This window comes from Ipomoea nil, unplaced genomic scaffold, assembly GCF_001879475.1.
Source record: "Ipomoea nil cultivar Tokyo-kokei standard unplaced genomic scaffold, Asagao_1.1 scaffold1735, whole genome shotgun sequence".
Lineage (NCBI taxonomy): Eukaryota > Viridiplantae > Streptophyta > Magnoliopsida > Solanales > Convolvulaceae > Ipomoea > Ipomoea nil.
In genome coordinates, this window is record NW_017618163.1 from 1 (window position 1) to 17755 (window position 17755).

The following is a 17755-nucleotide window of genomic DNA, read 5'->3' on the forward strand; positions in this document are numbered from 1 at the left end:
CGTCGACGTACGCGGCCATCGATTTTCCTAGCAGGTGCTGAAACAATCGGGCCACCATTCGGGTATACGTGCTCCGGCGTTCTTGAGCCCAAACGGCATGACTCGGTAACAATAAACTCCGTCCGGTGTCAGAAATGCGGTCTTTTCTTGTCCGCCGAGTGCATGAATATCTGATGATACCCCCTAAAGGCGTCCATAAAGCTCAACAGCGCCGACCCCGCCGTCTCGTCGACCAGTTGATCGATCCGCGGTAAGGGAAACGGATCTTTTGGGCAGGCCTTATTAAGGTCGGTATAGTCTACGCACATCCGCCCACGCCGGGGGCTTGGGTACAAGGACCACATTCGCCAACCATCTGGGTACTTAACTTCGCGGACGGTGTCCGGCTGCGAGTAGCGTGCTCACTTCCTTCTTCACAAATTCTCTTCGGTCGTTGGCCAGGTATCGCTTCTTCTGCACAACCGGTCGATGCCCGGGATCCACAGCGAGTCTGTGCGATATGATCGATCGTCGACGCCTGGCATGTCCTCCGGGCACCAGGCGAAGACCATCCGGTGTTCCTGGAGCACCTTTATAATTTCTTCCTTTACTTCCTCGGGGAGGCCGACTCCAATTCGGACTCGTCGGTCCGGCTGCGTGGAGTCGATCTCGACTTCTTCCAACTCGACGGCAGGCTCCGGACGTGGTATTATTGTCCTTTTTGGGGGCCTCTCGGTGATCTCATGGACCTGTATCTCGCGCTTGCCCATCCCCTTACATGCCTGTAGGTAGCAATCGCGAGCGACCTTACGGTCACAGCGCACCGTGCCTATTCCGTTTGGCGTGCGGAATTTTAAGCAAAGATGCTCAATTGAAATCAACGCTCCCAAATCCTCGAGACCGATCGGCCGAGTATAGCGTTATGTGAACAGGCCAGATTCACCACAATGAACTTCATGATGAGTCTCTGTACGTCTGGGTAACTGCCGATCTCAACTGGAAGTGTGATCGATCCTTCCGCCTCCACCGAGTCCCCTGTGAAACCGGCGAGGGGAGTTTTGACAGGACTCAGCTGTTCCCGAGTCATTCCCATTTTGGTGAAGGTTTCGAGGTACAGCACATTGACGCTGCTTCCGGTATCCACCAAGATTCGTCGAACGACAACGCCATTGATGTCCATAGCTATAACCAAGGCATCTCGATGCGGTGTTTCACCGGCTGGTAAATCTCGGGTCGGTAAACACAATGGGCTCTCGACACGCCTTTTTAGGATTCTCCTCGCGCCCGTACACCGTTCCGACGTATAATTGGCGGGCCCAGGCTTTTCTGGTGTTCGTTGAGTCACCACCTTCCGGCCCGCCGACTATCATGTTGATAACCGGCTTCTGACGCCATTGAGCCTCCTCCTCCCTCGGGAGTCGGCTGCTTGCCTCGGACTATTTTCGGGCACGGCGGCGGGATCCTCATCCCCTCGATGGACCGATCTCCGCCTCCACTGATTAGGAGGCGGGGTTCCTTGCTGAATGATACCCTCCATGATTTTCTTCAGGTAGAACATTCCTCTGTGCTGTGAGTATAAGATTTATGATAACGACAATACTTAGAGGTCTTACCCATTTCTTCGTTCGTCGGGCGATCGTCAGTCGGCGGAGGCAGAGGCGGGGCGACCGTTTGTATCTCATGGACCGGACGTTCGGGAATCGCCGATAAGCGTGGACGACGGTCTGTCGTATGGCCCGTCTGACCTCGGGTCGCCGAGTCACGTCCGGGCGCCTTTCTTTGGTTTCCGCTCGCGTCCTCTTCCCGCTGGCGGATCCGCCGACTTCGCGCTGTCGCTTGTACTTCATAGCCTGCTCTGTGTTGGCCCTCTTGTTGGCCATATGAATGGCCTCTGCGTAGGTGGCCAGACGATTGTCCCTCAGGTCTCGGTACAGCTGGCCGGACCGCAGCGACTCGATGAAGAAGGTGAGCGCCGTCTAGTCCTCGACCTCTTCTATGGACTGGATTTCTTTCTGCCAGCGGGCCAGATAGGTTTTCAAGGACTCGCCTTCGTCTTGACGAATGTCACCCAAGTGTGTTAGGTCCTTTTGTGGCTTGATATTAGCGGCGTAATGGCTCATGAAGCGGTCTGCCAGCTCTTCAAAGTTGTGAATCGATCCCGAGGGCTGTGCACTAGCCACCTTTGTGCTGACCCTTTCAACGTGAGCAAGAAGGCGAGGCACATGACCGGATCTCGTACCCCCAAAACCTGCATCTTAGCCTGGTAGCTCAGCAAATGCTCCCGGGAATCGCCGGTTCCATCGAACGTGGCCTGCTCCGGGAACTTGAAATCACCAGGTATTTTAAAAGCCATAACCTCATCCGAGAAGGGTAAGGCGGTCAGTAACGTACGTCCTGGGGACTTGGTTTTCCCCTCCATCTGTTCTTTCAGATTTCGCACTTCTTGCACTAAGTTCGCCACTTCGACCCTCTCCCGGGTGCGATTTCCTGTGGATTCCGTGCTCTCGCCGATTTCAGACTCAGCCGGTTGGTTGGGGTTGCGTGGAGGTTGCTCCACGCGACGAGTCTCAGTCCTGGCTCTTTTGGTACGGTTCTTCTCTCGTGCAGCTTGTCGATGGCGAGCGGCTAACGGGGCATGACTGAGTTCCATCCGACCCAATCGTTCTCTTGCCGACCGACGCCCAACGCTGGGACCCAGCCGAGAATGAACGGACTGTACCGGTTGGCTTTCGGCCCGTCGGCTCTGTTGCTGGTTGTCGGGCCTATGAAGCGGCTGTAACTCGTGTTGCGGCTGGCGAGTGATGGACTGTTCTCTCACTCCTAGGCTTGCTTCGGCACAAGCGCGTCCGATTGCACGCAGCTCTAGGGTGAGCAGCACTTGGGGCAATTGTTGGTTTATCGGTGGTGTCGGCGGCGGTGTTGTCTCGTTTTCCCGGCTCCGGGCATTTCTCCGATTCAGCTGGCTTCTCAGGTCTGCTTCCCGTCCATTGTTATGACGGCTCGATTGTTCTTCACTTCCTGCCATGTCTAGAACTTTTCTAATTCGACTGGGATTCTAATCGTTGTTCCTCGGACTCGCCTCACTCAAGAGGACACGTGACTCTTAGTTTCGATCCCCACAGACGATGCCAGTGATGGTTTTAGGGTTTTCGGGCCCAAGGAGGTCCAACACAACCTTCGGCTGGTGGGTGCACCTTTCGATAAAGTGTATGTCTATTTCGGAGATTATGCTAGTACTCGGAACTCTTTTGGTATTCTCCCCTCTTTGGGTGTTCAATTGTCCCCCCTTTTACAAGAATGGAGGAGCCTTTATATAGTGGCTCCCCCTCTACCGACTTGAAGGCCTTTGATGGCCGACTTCATGGCTAATTAAGATACGGAGCCGTTGGATGCCATTACTCGGTCGACCAACGGCTCTCCCAGGCTTGTAACGGCCTGACCGTGTCCGGCTTTCAATGTCTCAACGGCTCCCTTTTTAAACGAGCCTCTTCAATGCTCTCAACGGCTCCTTGAGCCGACTCCTTGTCTCGGCCTAAGCTCCTACTGGACTCCTCTTGGCAGCTCGGAACTGGGCCCCATGCTTAGGCCTGGGCCGACTCCCAGACTCGGCCCAATTGTTCTTCGGGCTCCTCTCGACGCTGGCCCACTTCTCCTATCTATTTTCTTTGGGCCCCTATACCTTGGGCCGGGGTCCTCACCCCATCAATAATAATAATAATAATAATAATAATAATAATAATAATAATAATAATAATAATAATAATAACAATAACAATAATAATAACAATAATAATAATAATAACAATAATAATAATAACAATAATAATAATAATAATAATAATAATCTATATCTATATATATATAAAAGCAACAAGATTTCAGCCAATCAAATGGCTCCATTTTCCCGCCCACTAAAAACTACACCATTTTAGAGGTCAAATTTTTTTATTTTATTTTTCCTCAAATCTAGCTAATGTCCCGCCTGTTTTCAACTTAAATTTGTATTCCAAATCAAAATATTAGATTTACGTGTGATTGTAGGCTAATATTTAGGATGTTGGCCTATTCTAGAGTTTGTAGATATATGGTCTCTTGATAGTTTGCGTGTCTTCTAAGTCTTTAGGGGTATGGGATGACTGTGATGTCTATACATTTTTTAATATAATAATATGTAAAGGTTATCATCTCTGCGGCTATATATACATACAGATTGAGACATGTTCTACCACCAATCGAAGAGTAAAGGAAAACGAAATAGAATTCAAGTTCCAGTAAGCGATCCCGCCCACTAAAGCGATTGTAATTCCAGTAAGCAACTCTACAGGATGTCTGGCCAGGGCCAATTCATTGTTGGTGCAAACCTCCATCCACAGCTAACTACCAAGGCTATTAGGCTCCGTTGTGTAAGGAACTATGTTGTCACTGAAAGAAAGGGAGAAAACAACATAAGAAGTCAAGAATGTGTATTTCATGATCAAGAGGTGTGTTATTCCTACATTAGCTACTTCAATTTTTTTTTCTCTCCCTCTTTAACTGTTTCTAGGTTGTTCTAACTATGTGGTTTGGGTTGTTTTGAAATGTAGGGTGTGTTTATCCACGTACACATACCTAAGGACATTGTTTGCAAATACAAGAATGAATTCAAGGAGGGGAATGTTTATGGGATTAGGAATTTCCTTTGTATTACTAACTTTTTCAAATACAAAACAAGCACTTTGCGTTATATGATCAAGTTTAAGCATGACACCATTGTGAAGCACTATAAGCGTATCACTTTCCCTAAAACTCTGTTTCGGTTCAAGACTTTCCCTGCCATACTTTCAAAACAAGATGTTGATGAGAAAGTGTTGATGGGTAAGGGTTTGATAATCAAAACTTTACTCTTGAAATTGTTTGTTTAAAATAATCAAACAAAAGTTTGACATACTGTGTTATTAACGTAGTCCTATGTTTTTAGATGTGATTGGTCGAATTGTTGAGATTTATTCCCCACTAGAGAAGGTAATATGTGGCAGAAAAACTAGGCTCATAGACTTTGTGCTTGAAGATATGAGGTAATTTTTGTTTCTCTATTTTGGTTCTATATATTACAAGAACTTACAGCTATATTACAAGCTAAATATATGTTTTCCAATTATGTGTGCAGTAAAAATTAGATTAAGTGCACACTTTGGGATGACCATGTGGATCAACTTATTCCTTATTTCAATACAAATGTTGCTGATCCAGTGGTACTTTTGATCCAACTCTGCAGGGCAAAGTTTATGGACAGTAAGTTACACTAGCTCTTTATTGCACACATAATTCCTTTACTTATTTAATCTTTTATGTTTGCCAGATGGTGAAGTGCGCATTTGTAGCTCTTTTGATGCAACTCAGTTGTTTTTCTCTCACCCCTGTAAGGAGTTTGTTGCACTGAAGAGCAGGTCAGTGTACCTATAAAATCTTTCCAAATTTTATCTTTGTTTTTTAATTAATCACTAAATGTTCTGTTGTTGTGTTCTTTTAGTAGCTTCACAGCTGACTCTACCCCATTGAGGTGTATTGATTCCTCATCTATGCTTGGTGTTGGTTTTCCTACTGGTGGTGGTCCTTCTAAGCAAGTGGTGGTCAGTTCTATTGAGGAGATTTACAGCAAAAAACATGTAATCTTTGGTTTTATCGTTATAATCTATTTTTGTGTCTATGTATTTATCTAAACTGTAAAATTAGGTTATTATATATTGCATAAATTATTTATGTTTCTGTTTCTATGTTTATGTTTCTGTTTCTATTTCTATGATTTATGTTTCTGTTTCTATTTATAATTCTATTTATGTTTCTAGGTCAGTGTACTCATGTAAAATGAACTATGTTTCTGTTTCTATTTCTATTTCATAAATTATTTGGTTATTAGATTTCTATTTCTGCTTCCACAATATATATAGATTTCTGCTTTACATGTGAAAACATATATCTATTAAACTTTTATGAATTCTATTTGTTTGAATTATTTTCTGCAAACAAATGTAATGCATTTAAAACCTAAAAAAAAAACTTAAAAAAAAAAACAAATCCAGAGACAGGTTGTAGTCTACTGACTGCCTGCATTAAAGGAATAAGAAAGAATAATAAGATAGTACTTGCAGATTTCATATTGTTATGATAAGAAATAAGAATAAGAAAATGGCTTGATGGTAAAGATCTAGAGTTCAAATGTTATAACCTATGATTTTATCCTTATATAATCTATTTATGTTTGGTTATAGTTACGTAAACTATAAAATAGGTAACTGTAGATGGAAGATTTTAACAATTTTTTAGTTTAACATATATGCCTTCGAGTAACTATAGGTTTATTGTGTTTTCCTGACCAGTTGGGGGAGTATTGGGTAGCCGGTCGAATTGTTGGTGTTGAGAGTCTATGTGATTGGTACTATATTTCTTGCAAGACTAATTCTTGCAAGAAAAAGCTCTCTGAAAGTGGTGGAATGCTCTATTGTGCTGGGTGTAAGAACTATTGGCAAGAAGGAGTTGTGAGGTATAGACTGATAGTTCGTGTTGCGGATGATACTGGAGATGCTCCTATGCTTATATGGGATCGTGAATGTGCTGAATTGGTTGGTATGGTAGCTGGTGATTTAAAGGATAGCTATCCTGGGGTATGTAATTTTTTATTAAAATCTTCTTAGTTGATTTTTTATGCTAAAATCTTTACACGTTAGGTCTACTTTAATTTTCCTAGGGTAATAACTCTATTCCACCGGAGCTAGGACGTTTACGTGGGATGTCTATGCTATTCCGCATAGCTATGAAGAAGGACCAAGTAGATAATTATTTCTCTGCGTTCACTGTGCTCAGTCTTTGTAGGGATGAGGCAGTGCTTACACAGCACTGCTCAGGTTTGTTAGGTTGCAGCCAATCTGAGATGGTGTCAACTGAGATAGGTGGTTCTTTGGATGTTGGGAAAAGCTGTGAGGTACATATCTGAAATAGAAGCTGAATTTATTTGTAATTTACAAACATTTAGTACCTAATTGTTAAGGATGTTTTTTTCAACTTGCAGGTGTTTGTGAGTGATGATGAAGACTGTGTTGTGGTGGATGGTGTGTCTGAAGACTTTGAGCACACTACAAGAAAAATGCACATAGACAACACTAGAAAGACAACAGTTTTTAAGAAAAGTGTTGTCTTTTGTATAAAAGACAACAGTTTGGTCCAAAACCGTTGTCTTTGATGCAACACTTTTGTCAAAGACAACGGTTTTTACTTAACCGTTGTTGTAAGTGTGTTGTCTTTGTGCATTTTGTGAAAAGACAACACCACAACGACAACGGTTTTTTAAACCGTTGTCTATGTGCGTTTTTTTTTTTTTTAAAAGACAACGGTTTTTTTAACCGTTGTCGTTGGTGTGTTGTCTTTAAGCGCACTGGAATACACAACACTAGAAAGACAACGGTTTTTTAAAACCGTTGTCTTTGTGCGCTCTTTTTTTAAAAAAGACAACGGTTTTATTTAACCATTGTCATTGGTGTGTTGTCTTTAAGTGTACTCGAATACACAACACTACAAAGACAACGGTTTTTAAAAACCGTTGTCTTTGCACGCTCTTTTTTATTTAAAGGACAACGGTTTTTTTACCGTTGTTGTTGGTGTGTTGTCTTTAAGCGCACTAGAATACACAACACTACAAAGACAACGGTTTTTTAAAACCGTTGTCGTTGCGCGTTCTTTATTTGTTTAAGACAACGGTTTTATTTAACCGTTGTCTTTAAAATATAAAAAAAGATGTTAACATCTTATGTATGAATGTGCAACATCTGGTATATAACTGGGTTGCTTCTGTGTTAGGATGCCCGCAGGAAAAATAGAACCTGAGACCTCTAACATAATAAACTCTAAACCCACCAAGCTACACCAACACTTATATATTTAAGCGTAACATCTAGGATATAACCAGTTTGCTTCTGTGTTGTCTCTGAGAACAAAGACAATGATTGTATAAAATAGGTTAAAGATGCTACCAGGAAGGATAGAACCCAAAACCTCTAACATAACAAACAAAACTAAACCCACCAAACCACACCAACCTTTGTTTACTAAAGTGTTACACCTTATCTTTTACTTATAATTTTGGGCTGGCAGCTTTGACCTCCGGGCATTTGAACAAAGAAAGAATACAATTCAAAAGTTAATTTAATAATTATATTTTCGTTCATATTTAAATATAAAATTATTCACCAAAATTTCAATTTTAATTAATTAAAGTTTTATTTTCAATTACAATTAAGACCAATCTATGAATTCAAATAATAATAATAATAATTATTATCAAGTATAAAAAATAATAGATTATATCTATAATATTTTTTTAAAAAAATTGGGGGCCCTGTGCGGTCGCGCCGGTCCGACATGGCCTAGTACGGCCCCGGCGGTGCGGTGTGGTGTTCCGAATGGTGCGGTATGGTGTGGATCGGCGTAAGGGCGGTATGATAGGGGCCTAGGTTGGTAATCGATCCTTTCGGCTAGCGCATGACTAACAAGGTTAGCTATATGTTGGTAATCAACCATTCCGGCATGCATGGGACACGTGGAGAATGGATATGAAAGAGTAGTTGATATTGTACAGTTAGTTATAGCCCATTTCTTTTGCCGCGATCTTTGTAATAATTGGGCCGCCATCTGTCTAGGTAATAAAGGACAAATTATGATGTGCAACTGTGTGCACCATGGTGCACACTGTTCTATGTTCATAATTACCGAACTATATATTCATAATTTTTGAAATTCATATTCATAATGATTGAACTCTATATATATTCACAATTACAGAACTCTATGTTCATAATTTTCGATATTCATATTACCAAATGTTGAACTCTGTATTCACAAATCACAAAACTTTAGTATAGAAATTATGAATCTACAATATAAAAATTTTGAATATTTACACTACAAAAAAAAAAAAAAAAAAAAAACAATTTTTAGTGACAAAAATTTAGTGATGGGTAGAAAAACCCCTCACTAAATGTATTATTTGTATAATTTTTGTGAAAGTAAAAAATTACTCTAATTAAAAGTTTATGATTTAGTGACAAAATTTTAATTATATATTTATTTTAAAAGTATACTCTGACTATTGACATGAAAGATATTGTTACCATCATCATTATCTGAAAATTATTTCACTCAAATCTCATTCCCACCAAAACCTTATTTTTAGGCGCCCAAGTCTAATTGCTTCTAAAACACTAGTACAAAATTGAACATACCACCGGCTTCGCACCCATCGCACAACTACCACCGGCTTCACGTCACACCCACCACCGTTCACAGCCACCGCGACAAAGCCACAGCCACCACCGCGACGCCGACGCCACAGCCGCTGCCACGCCGTTGATCTGAACCCCTCCCTTGCCCTGCGACGATGGCGGCCTCCCTGTGACGACGCCACAGCCGCCGGCTCCGATGTGAGTTTGTGAGAAATTTTAATTTATTGATTTCCTCTTGCCTATAAATAATTAACCATTCGCCTCTGCATAGTGTTCATGTATATTGTTATGTTATTTCATATTGTTAATAGTTCTTCAATATTTTCACTCTATTTTCCTCGTTTTCTCGTATGTATATTTAGGTTTTTTTTTTTCTTCTATTTGCTTGATTTTGTTTCTACTATTGCAATGATTTTATGGTATACAAGAGTGATTTCCGCAAGAATTACAAGGAGAATTTTCCTGATAACAAATCTATGGCCATTGTGAGATTTCTTAAAGCATTGCATTTAAGTTATTCTTAATACTAATTGCATAGTTGTTTGGATGATACGATCATAATGTTATTATTATTTTAAGCATTATCACTATTGTGTTTTTGTATATTAAAATTGAACCAAAGCTTCAATTGATAGATTATTTCCTGTTTAATTTCATTTAAGGTTGGGAAAGCTGGTGGTGAGAAATGGAAGGCAATGTCTGACTCTGTGAGCTCTGATCTTCTGCTTTAGAGTTATTATTAAGTTTGTGTATTTAAATTTGAATTAAATTGCTCGATACATCTGTCACACGTTTGCTATATGGACTCTACTGTTAGGAGAAAGCTCCATATGTGGCAAAGGCATCACCTTTGAAGTCTGAGTATGAGAAAGCTATGCAAGAGTTCAAGAAAAATGTCTCTGTAATTCTCTTTGAAATTGATCACTTTTGATATTTTCCTTATTTCACATCATTATTACATTACTTTTTGCTATGATTTTCCGCTAATGGCTTTTTAAATTATCCTCTACTTCTCTATTGTAGAAGAGTAGCAGCTCAGAAGCAACCGTGTCTGAAGAATCTGAGCAGACTTCTGAGGTGAAAGACAACTCTGAGCATGAAGCAAGCTGTTAGGTCTGTTGCAACAAAGTTTCCTTTACTGTAGGGTTTGGTATTTCAATTGTTTCACAATTCAGACTAATTCCTCATGATATAGTCTACCGTTTGCATGTTAATGAGTGTAGTACTTAGATGGTTTTCATACTTCTGTTGAATACATACTTGACAAGAATGTATCTACACATATATATACTTTCTATTATGAGAATGCAAACATGTCATCATATTATTAAGATGTGTGGACAATATCAATCTTGAAATGTTTTCCCTCAACCTTTAGAGCAGCTTTGGTGGTGCTACATCTTATTATATACTCACAGGATTCCAGAATTTCCCCCGGTTACTTGTCTGTACTTATATTGTAACTTGTAAATGCTCCGTAACTATTTTCTATATATCAGATTTGAAGATCTGAAGGACCAATTAAGAATGCGTTTATTGAAGAAGCGCAAAGTTAAAAGAATCCAGTTTGTAATTACAAATGGGGGTTTATCTATAGAATTGAATACATATGCTTTAATCCGTCCAACCAATCCAGGTCTGATTTTATTTCTTCATAGTTTCGTGAACCAAATATCTTCAAGATAATTGATAACTAATTTATTTTCTTCTTTCTCAGGGACTATTACTTGGCTTGATTCTGTCTCTAACCTTCCTATAAAGGTAATCAATCTTAATGTCTTCTATTCTCACAAACAAGAATACAAGATAAAACTTTAGCCTTGAGATGATGGTTTTAAATGAATCAAAATGAACAGCAGTCTCTGGACAGGGTAAACTAAGTGGAATTTAATAAAGTTGTTGTTAATTGACTTCCTGTAGTCTGTCTTTGTTTACTTATGTGCAACTGGGCAAGATAGAACAAATCTTACTTAAGTGACTACTGATCATTCACGTGTTCTCATATTCTACGTTTGATGTGATGAGCATTACTAGTTTGCTAACAAATTAATACTCAAATTTTTAATTACTTGGTGACTTCATTTAACAATGATCTATAGGTCTGTTGATCTCATGGTCTTACCAGTGAATGGTGACATTGTATTATGTCTAATTGATATCCTTGATCTCTAAGGTATCACCATTGTTCACTTCGAAGGTTGGTCCAGGGAACTGTCCATTCACTGTTATTGTGTTATGGGTATTGCACGACCTCTTCACTGGTGTTGCTTGAATATGTTTCACAACTCTAATCAGTATCTTCCAGTTTATGAGAGCCAAATACAAACCAAATGAAAATGAAAAATTAAATACTGAGAAAAGAGAGCATTGTTAGGATCAAATTCTTACAACAAACTGGTGTTTGTGAACTTCAGCATTTGCCAAAGAAAATGCATTTGCATAGAGAACCAAAAGGCTAATGAACAAGAAAGGGTAGAGCGATTTAGCAATGCTGTGGCTGAATGCTTCCATGTTGCAATTCAGAGTTTATCAGGTATGGTAGATATATGTTTTATGCTTTTACTTGGTGAAGAGAAAAGTATCAAGGCCTTTCTTTTATACAGGGGATGAGGTTGGTAGATTTGGTTTCAGAATGATTGTCAGCTTAAAGGGCAGACTTAGTTCAACCCTATAGGAGCCGGTGCATCCACTAACCTATCAAACTACTAAATTCTCATAATACTTTGCTTCCATTAGATCTAATATAATCTGCCAGGTTCATAACTTTTGCATTTATGGAAATTTGTTGGCAGCATCTCTTTTGTTGTGGCTGGATTAGTTGATGAATGGGCTGCTCTCTTCTTTGAAGAGCTTGATTACATTAATGAGGGAGAAAATGTGACACTTTTTGTAGAGATTTTGAAGAAAGTATACTTCAAGGAGGTCACATATCTATGAGAAACATGTCTTTGTTAGTATCATGTACATCATGATACTAATTGAGAGGCATCACACATGGCTTAATGATGAGTTAACTACCAAAGTCAATGATCTCATAAACCTTCGTAAAACTCATTCCAAACTTGAGGCATATACATGTCTGTTAAACTTTCTGATGTACTTTCTGATGTAAGTTGGTATTGAAGAGCATGTCATGCCTACTATTTATTCTTTGGTTCACCCACACAACATCACTGATATGAATGTATTGACAAATTCAGGTAGAGAGGAAGTTCAGTGAAAGTTCTAGCTCTTTGACATGGTACACGGACAGAGTAAAGGAGCTGGATTTGAAGTTGGCATCCTTAGACTTGGTTCGTGAATTTTTTTTGTAGTATTATGACTTGGATGATATATGATTCGATTAGAATTGTTCATGGAAGTATTTAGACTTGTTAATTAGTTCTTTTGTAACTACACTTGGCCATGGTGAATGGATAAATTGATTTTTATATGATTAAAATTTCAGCAGGTTAAAAATAGTTAAAACCGTTTAGACAACGGTTAAAAACCGTTGTCTATTTTACAAAAGACAACAGTTTGAAACTGTTGTCTTTTATACAAAAGACAACACTTTATGAGTGTGACTTTTAACAATAGCGGTTTCAATAACACAATAGACAACAGTTTATAACTGTTGTTTTTTAAAGAAAAGACAACAGTTAAAAACCGTTGTCTATGTGCATCACTTTTAACAACACCGGTTTCAACAACATTGAATAGACAACGGGTCAAAAACTGTTGTCTTTGAAAGAAACGACAACGGTTTAAAACCGTTGTCTATGTACATGACTTTTAACAACACCGGTTTCAACAACACTCAATAGACAACGGTTCTTAAACCGTTGTTTTTTCTAGAAAAGACAACGGTTATTAACCGTTGTCTATGTGTGTGACTTACAACAACACCAGCTTCAACAACACTTAATAGACAACGGTTAAAAAACCGTTGTTGTTTCTAGAAAAGACAACGGTTATTAACCGTTGTCTATGTGCGTGACATACAACAACACCGGCTTCAACAACACTTAATAGACAACGGTTAAAAAACCGTTGTTGTTTCTAGAAAAGACAACGGTTATTAACCGTTGTCTATGTGCGTGACTTACAACAACACCGGCTTCAACAACACTTAATAGACAACGGTTAAAAAACCGTTGTTGTTTCTAGAAAAGACAACGGTTAAAAAACCGTTGTCTATGCGCGGGACTTACAACAACACCGGCTTCAACAACAGAAATTATACCCCTACGACAACGGTTATTAACCGTTGTCTATGTGCATTTTTCTTGTAGTGGCAGGAGCAATGTGCTGGGCTTGATGAAATCCCTGAGGATCTAGGTGCTAAGGTTGTAGCTGTTCCTCTTAAAAGATGTCTAATGAAAGACTTTGATGAGGCTGGGAGTTCAAAGAAACCTAAGGAGGTTGTTGTGAAGAAAGAAAAGTAATTTCGGTAGGAGTAAAGGCAATCTTTTGAAAATGGCTTGCACTAGGACTAAGTTCTATGTTTTTGTTATTCTGCCCTAATGTTTATTTTGCATGGGTCTGTTCTGATCACTGTAGTGATTGAACTCTAATCTTAAGGTTCAGCTAAATAGTATGCTGAATAGGTCTAGCAGGCTGGTTTTGTTTTTGGATTTTGAAAACTGGCTTTGTCTCAGTTGCAAGCTATTATTGAATTGTAATGTAATCCAATGCTAATTTGAATTCTATGTTTTCCTAGCCAAATAGACAGTATCTTCAGAGGCAACAAATCATCAACTGATAACTCTAAAAAAAAAAAACCCACTTTGAGAAAGAAGAAATTGTTAGCACTTTGAGAAAGAAGAAATTGTTAGCACTTTCATAAAAAAAACCCACTTTGAGAAAGAAGAAATTCTTAGACCTATAGTCATTACCCTGTAATATAGTTTGATATAGATTACAGAAACACATATATTACTCAACAAATGATAATAGACTAAGAACTCAGAAAAAAAAAAAAACATAAAGCACCTAAATTGCCATTCGCTATGAGACCAAATAGACATTATCTTCAGTTAGATATACATAACACATACACATATTAGTCAACAAATCATCATATACTAACATGTTGAAATAGAAAAAAGAAAAAAAAAAAAAAAAAAAAAAAAAAAAAAAAAAAAAAAAAAAGAGGCTAAATTTGAAAAAAAAAAAAAAAAACTCGAAAATGAATAAGTACTTGAAACATTTTACTAGATTTGATTATTAACTAATATCTTCGGTATGTGTTTAGTCTATTTTACTATGGTTATGCTTTTGAAACTGCATATGTAGCAGTGGCTAACCATTTCACATTGTAATGAATGGTTGCTAATGTACATAAAGGCTAACAGTTTTATATATATATATATATATATATAGGTGTGTGTGTGCGCGCGCGGCAAATAAAGCTATAATTAAACAAATTCTAATATAGGAGCACATTAAAAACACAAAGTCTAGCTTTTTTTCTTCAAAAATAAAATACTGCTAGCAAACACAAATTCTAGCAATATGGTTTTTGAGAAATGCCAACATGTGGTTCAAATTCATGATGTGAAATGATATATGTAAAAGTGTACAAAGAATTTTATTTCTAAAATCCAAAGAGGCAAAAACCTTACAAATAAATGCCTTAGGCCCAAAAGTGACCTAAGGCTCACAACAAGGCCTTAACATAGCCTATGTCTACCAAGGGAAGTGCACTCAGATTATATCAACAATTTGATACAATGGCAGATTAATTATCTAAGACAAAAAAGGGATTTTGATTTATAAACCGAATAATTATCAGGAAAAAAAAACTTTGTACTATTTCCAAGGAATTATATAAAGGAAAACAGTTAAGTATATATGTCAAATAAACCTATAATTAAAAAAAATTATAATATAGGAGCACATGAAAAAACATAAAGTGTGCCAGTATGGGTTTTGAGAAATCAGAAACACTAAAATGTGGTTCAAAATCATGATGTGGAATGATATATTAAAAATTGCACTCATATTATATGAACAAGTTGACACACTGACATCCATTAAAAATTGCATTCACATGCATTGCATTGCTGGTTTGGGAAAAAAAAAAAAAAAGGCATCACACTACTCTCTCATCACTTGCCTCTCATTTTAGATTGTTAGTATTTAATCAAATATATGTGTATAGATAATGAGTTTTCCTGTATTGTATTAGAATGCAAATACTACAGAAAAATGTCATAACAGTAGTTGAGTACAATACAAGTTACACAATAACCAATACACACAATAGTTTTCCCATACACATATCCCTAAACCTAGGCATTAATTGTTGATGGTAAGGGTTGACTCCTATGTTCTAATGTTTGATTGAGACTTCTTAACATCTATACAAGTTTCTATCTATATATACATACCATTTAACAAGCTACACAATTCACTCAACATTCATTCAAAAACAGAAACTTTGCAACTGTATATCTCAGAATTGCAACAACAATGAAAAAATTGAATGGCTCAACTATCATACGCGGGAAAAGAAAATTCGGTGTGGAAGATAAAGGTACAATTGAATCATACCTGTTTTTCGAGATTCAAATTGAATCATATCTGCTTCTCTGATTACCTTTACATTTTTTGCCATATCTGCTTCAAATCTACTCATTTGTCTCTTTTTTTGTTAGTCTACACACACAGTGTAATCCGAGCAGCCACCATTACTTGCCATTTTTTTGTGGACATCTGTATACAAATAATAATACAGATATTATATTCTGTATTTTAATTTTTAGATTATGATTTTTTAGGTAATTAAGAAAAACTGAACTTAATTGAAATCTAAAATCTTACATATTATGTAGATTGACACTCAAGATAGTCATAACACATCATTTTAAGAAAAATTAGACTCACTGGAAATCTAAAATCTCACATCTAAACTTTCAAGATTCATAGGTTGGTGTCTTACTATCCAATAATAATAATAATTTTTTGGACAGCTAATAGCAAACAAACATGACATAATTCAGATTCTGGAGTGGTAAGAAATGGAAAAAAATGTTCACATCTAAAGGATCATAGTTATGTGTTTATTTCTTGATATACTCATAGATTTCTACATCAAAAAATTATAACATGTATATAATCTTCCTAAAAACGAACATTACACATGCGTATAAACAGAAAAAATACTCTATAAGTGAAAATCGGGAAAATCGAACTATTACCTTACAAATGTCGTAGTTTTTGTTGGATATATAGTGTTGTTTGCTTTCTTCTAGATCTGTTCTCCAAAATCTTCAACCGATCCTTTTGTTGAGTGGTGTTTGATATACATGAGTTTGATGAAGACAAAGTTAGGGTTTTCTTCCGTGCAACCGGTCACGAGTTGTGAACAGATTAGATCGAAGGTCAGAGGTAGAAAGGGAATGGTGAAAATAGCGAGTTTCAGAGACTAGGAGAAGGATTACAGATTAAGCAACCAATATGTCGTGAAGTTTTCAGAATGGGTAGAGAAAGTTTAGAGAGAAACGGCATAAGCGAGAAGAGCGGATAGAATACAACAATGTCTGAATCTAGGTTTTTTGGGTTTTATGTGTGGGCCATAGGTCAAGTTTTGGGCTGGGCTAGATAAATAGAAGAGCTTATCTGGACCATGTATGAAAATTTAATTGTTAAATAATGGGCCTAAGAACGTGTTTTTGAAAATAATCCTGCCAGAAATAGGCCGATGCTTAGGAATATGGCAAATTATTGTATGGACCATGGTCCACACAATGTTATGTGAACCATAATAAAAAGTACAATTTTAATATATTAAATGTACATTATTTTTGTATTGAATGTACATTATACAATATAATGTACACTCAGAATAAAAATAATGTATATCTCCTGAATACAATGTACATTATTTTTGTACTGAATGTACATTATATTTGTACTGAATGTACATTATTTTACAGAAGACAAAATATGATCCACACAACTTGTGTGGACCATGGTCCACACAATAATGATTGTAGGAATATATATTGTTAATTTAATTATCCCCTTCTTATAAATTGTTTATGAATTAATAGTTTTATTTTAACTATATTACTTAATTAAATATTACTTATATTGAATTGATTTAGAAAATTGTGATGATGAAGAGGTTTCTTGATTCCACAAAGGTATTGATTCTATGGTTGTCATTGACCCCATCAGATCCAATGTTACCATTTAAGTTTCAGTGGAGACACTTTTCACTAATGTTGTCGTATGCTATGACAATTAACAAGAGTCAAGGACAAACGCTTTTTACTATTGGGCTATTATTGAAAAATTAGCAATTCAAATGGTCGTAAATTACAATGGTGAATATGTTTTTTCAACGTCAAATGTTGTATATAAAGAGGTGTTTTATAATATATAAACTTTGTATGTTATTACTTTTTTGTTTCATACATTTTTATATATTAAAACCAATCATTTTTTTAAATGTTAAACAAATCAAACATTGTTTGAGTTTTGCTATTATCAACAATTGTTTTATTTTCATATATATATATATATATATATATATA

The 17755-nt window shown here is 37.4% G+C and overlaps 1 protein-coding gene and 1 long non-coding RNA gene across 7 annotated transcripts; one reads left to right on the forward strand and one right to left on the reverse strand.

Annotated features, from left to right (window-relative positions):
• Positions 1-3987: 3987 nt before the first annotated feature.
• LOC109191986 lies at positions 3988-16755 on the reverse strand. The gene is made up of 3 exons (XR_002056023.1): positions 16415-16755; positions 15768-15929; positions 3988-4401 (listed from the first exon to the last, which is right to left on the reverse strand). It is a non-coding gene; the product is annotated as an uncharacterized LOC109191986 (long non-coding RNA).
• LOC109191985 (ATP-dependent DNA helicase 2 subunit KU70-like) lies at positions 10083-12608 on the forward strand. 6 transcript variants are annotated; one of them, XR_002056021.1, is made up of 8 exons: positions 10083-10131; positions 10254-10343; positions 10730-10866; positions 10948-10991; positions 11645-11763; positions 11834-11910; positions 12023-12338; positions 12431-12608. XR_002056021.1 is itself a non-coding variant. In XM_019342619.1 (5 exons), the coding sequence occupies exons 2-5, from the start codon at positions 10327-10329 to the stop codon at positions 11687-11689; spliced, it is 243 nt and encodes an 80-aa protein (XP_019198164.1). In that variant the 5' UTR covers positions 10083-10131; positions 10254-10326; the 3' UTR covers positions 11690-12424. The 6 variants fall into 6 exon arrangements, 1 of the variants encoding a protein (XP_019198164.1); XR_002056019.1 differs by having other exon boundaries at positions 11645-11910; XR_002056020.1 differs by having other exon boundaries at positions 11834-12338.
• Positions 16756-17755: the final 1000 nt, after the last annotated feature.

Excerpts from the sequence above, each read along its gene's own strand:
- LOC109191985 (XM_019342619.1), top strand. Across the intron at positions 10,867-10,947 it reads AATCCGTCCAACCAATCCAG|GGACTATTACTTGGCTTGAT; the intron begins GTCTGATTTTAT and ends CTTCTTTCTCAG. Across the intron at positions 10,992-11,644 it reads TCTCTAACCTTCCTATAAAG|CATTTGCCAAAGAAAATGCA; the intron begins GTAATCAATCTT and ends TGTGAACTTCAG.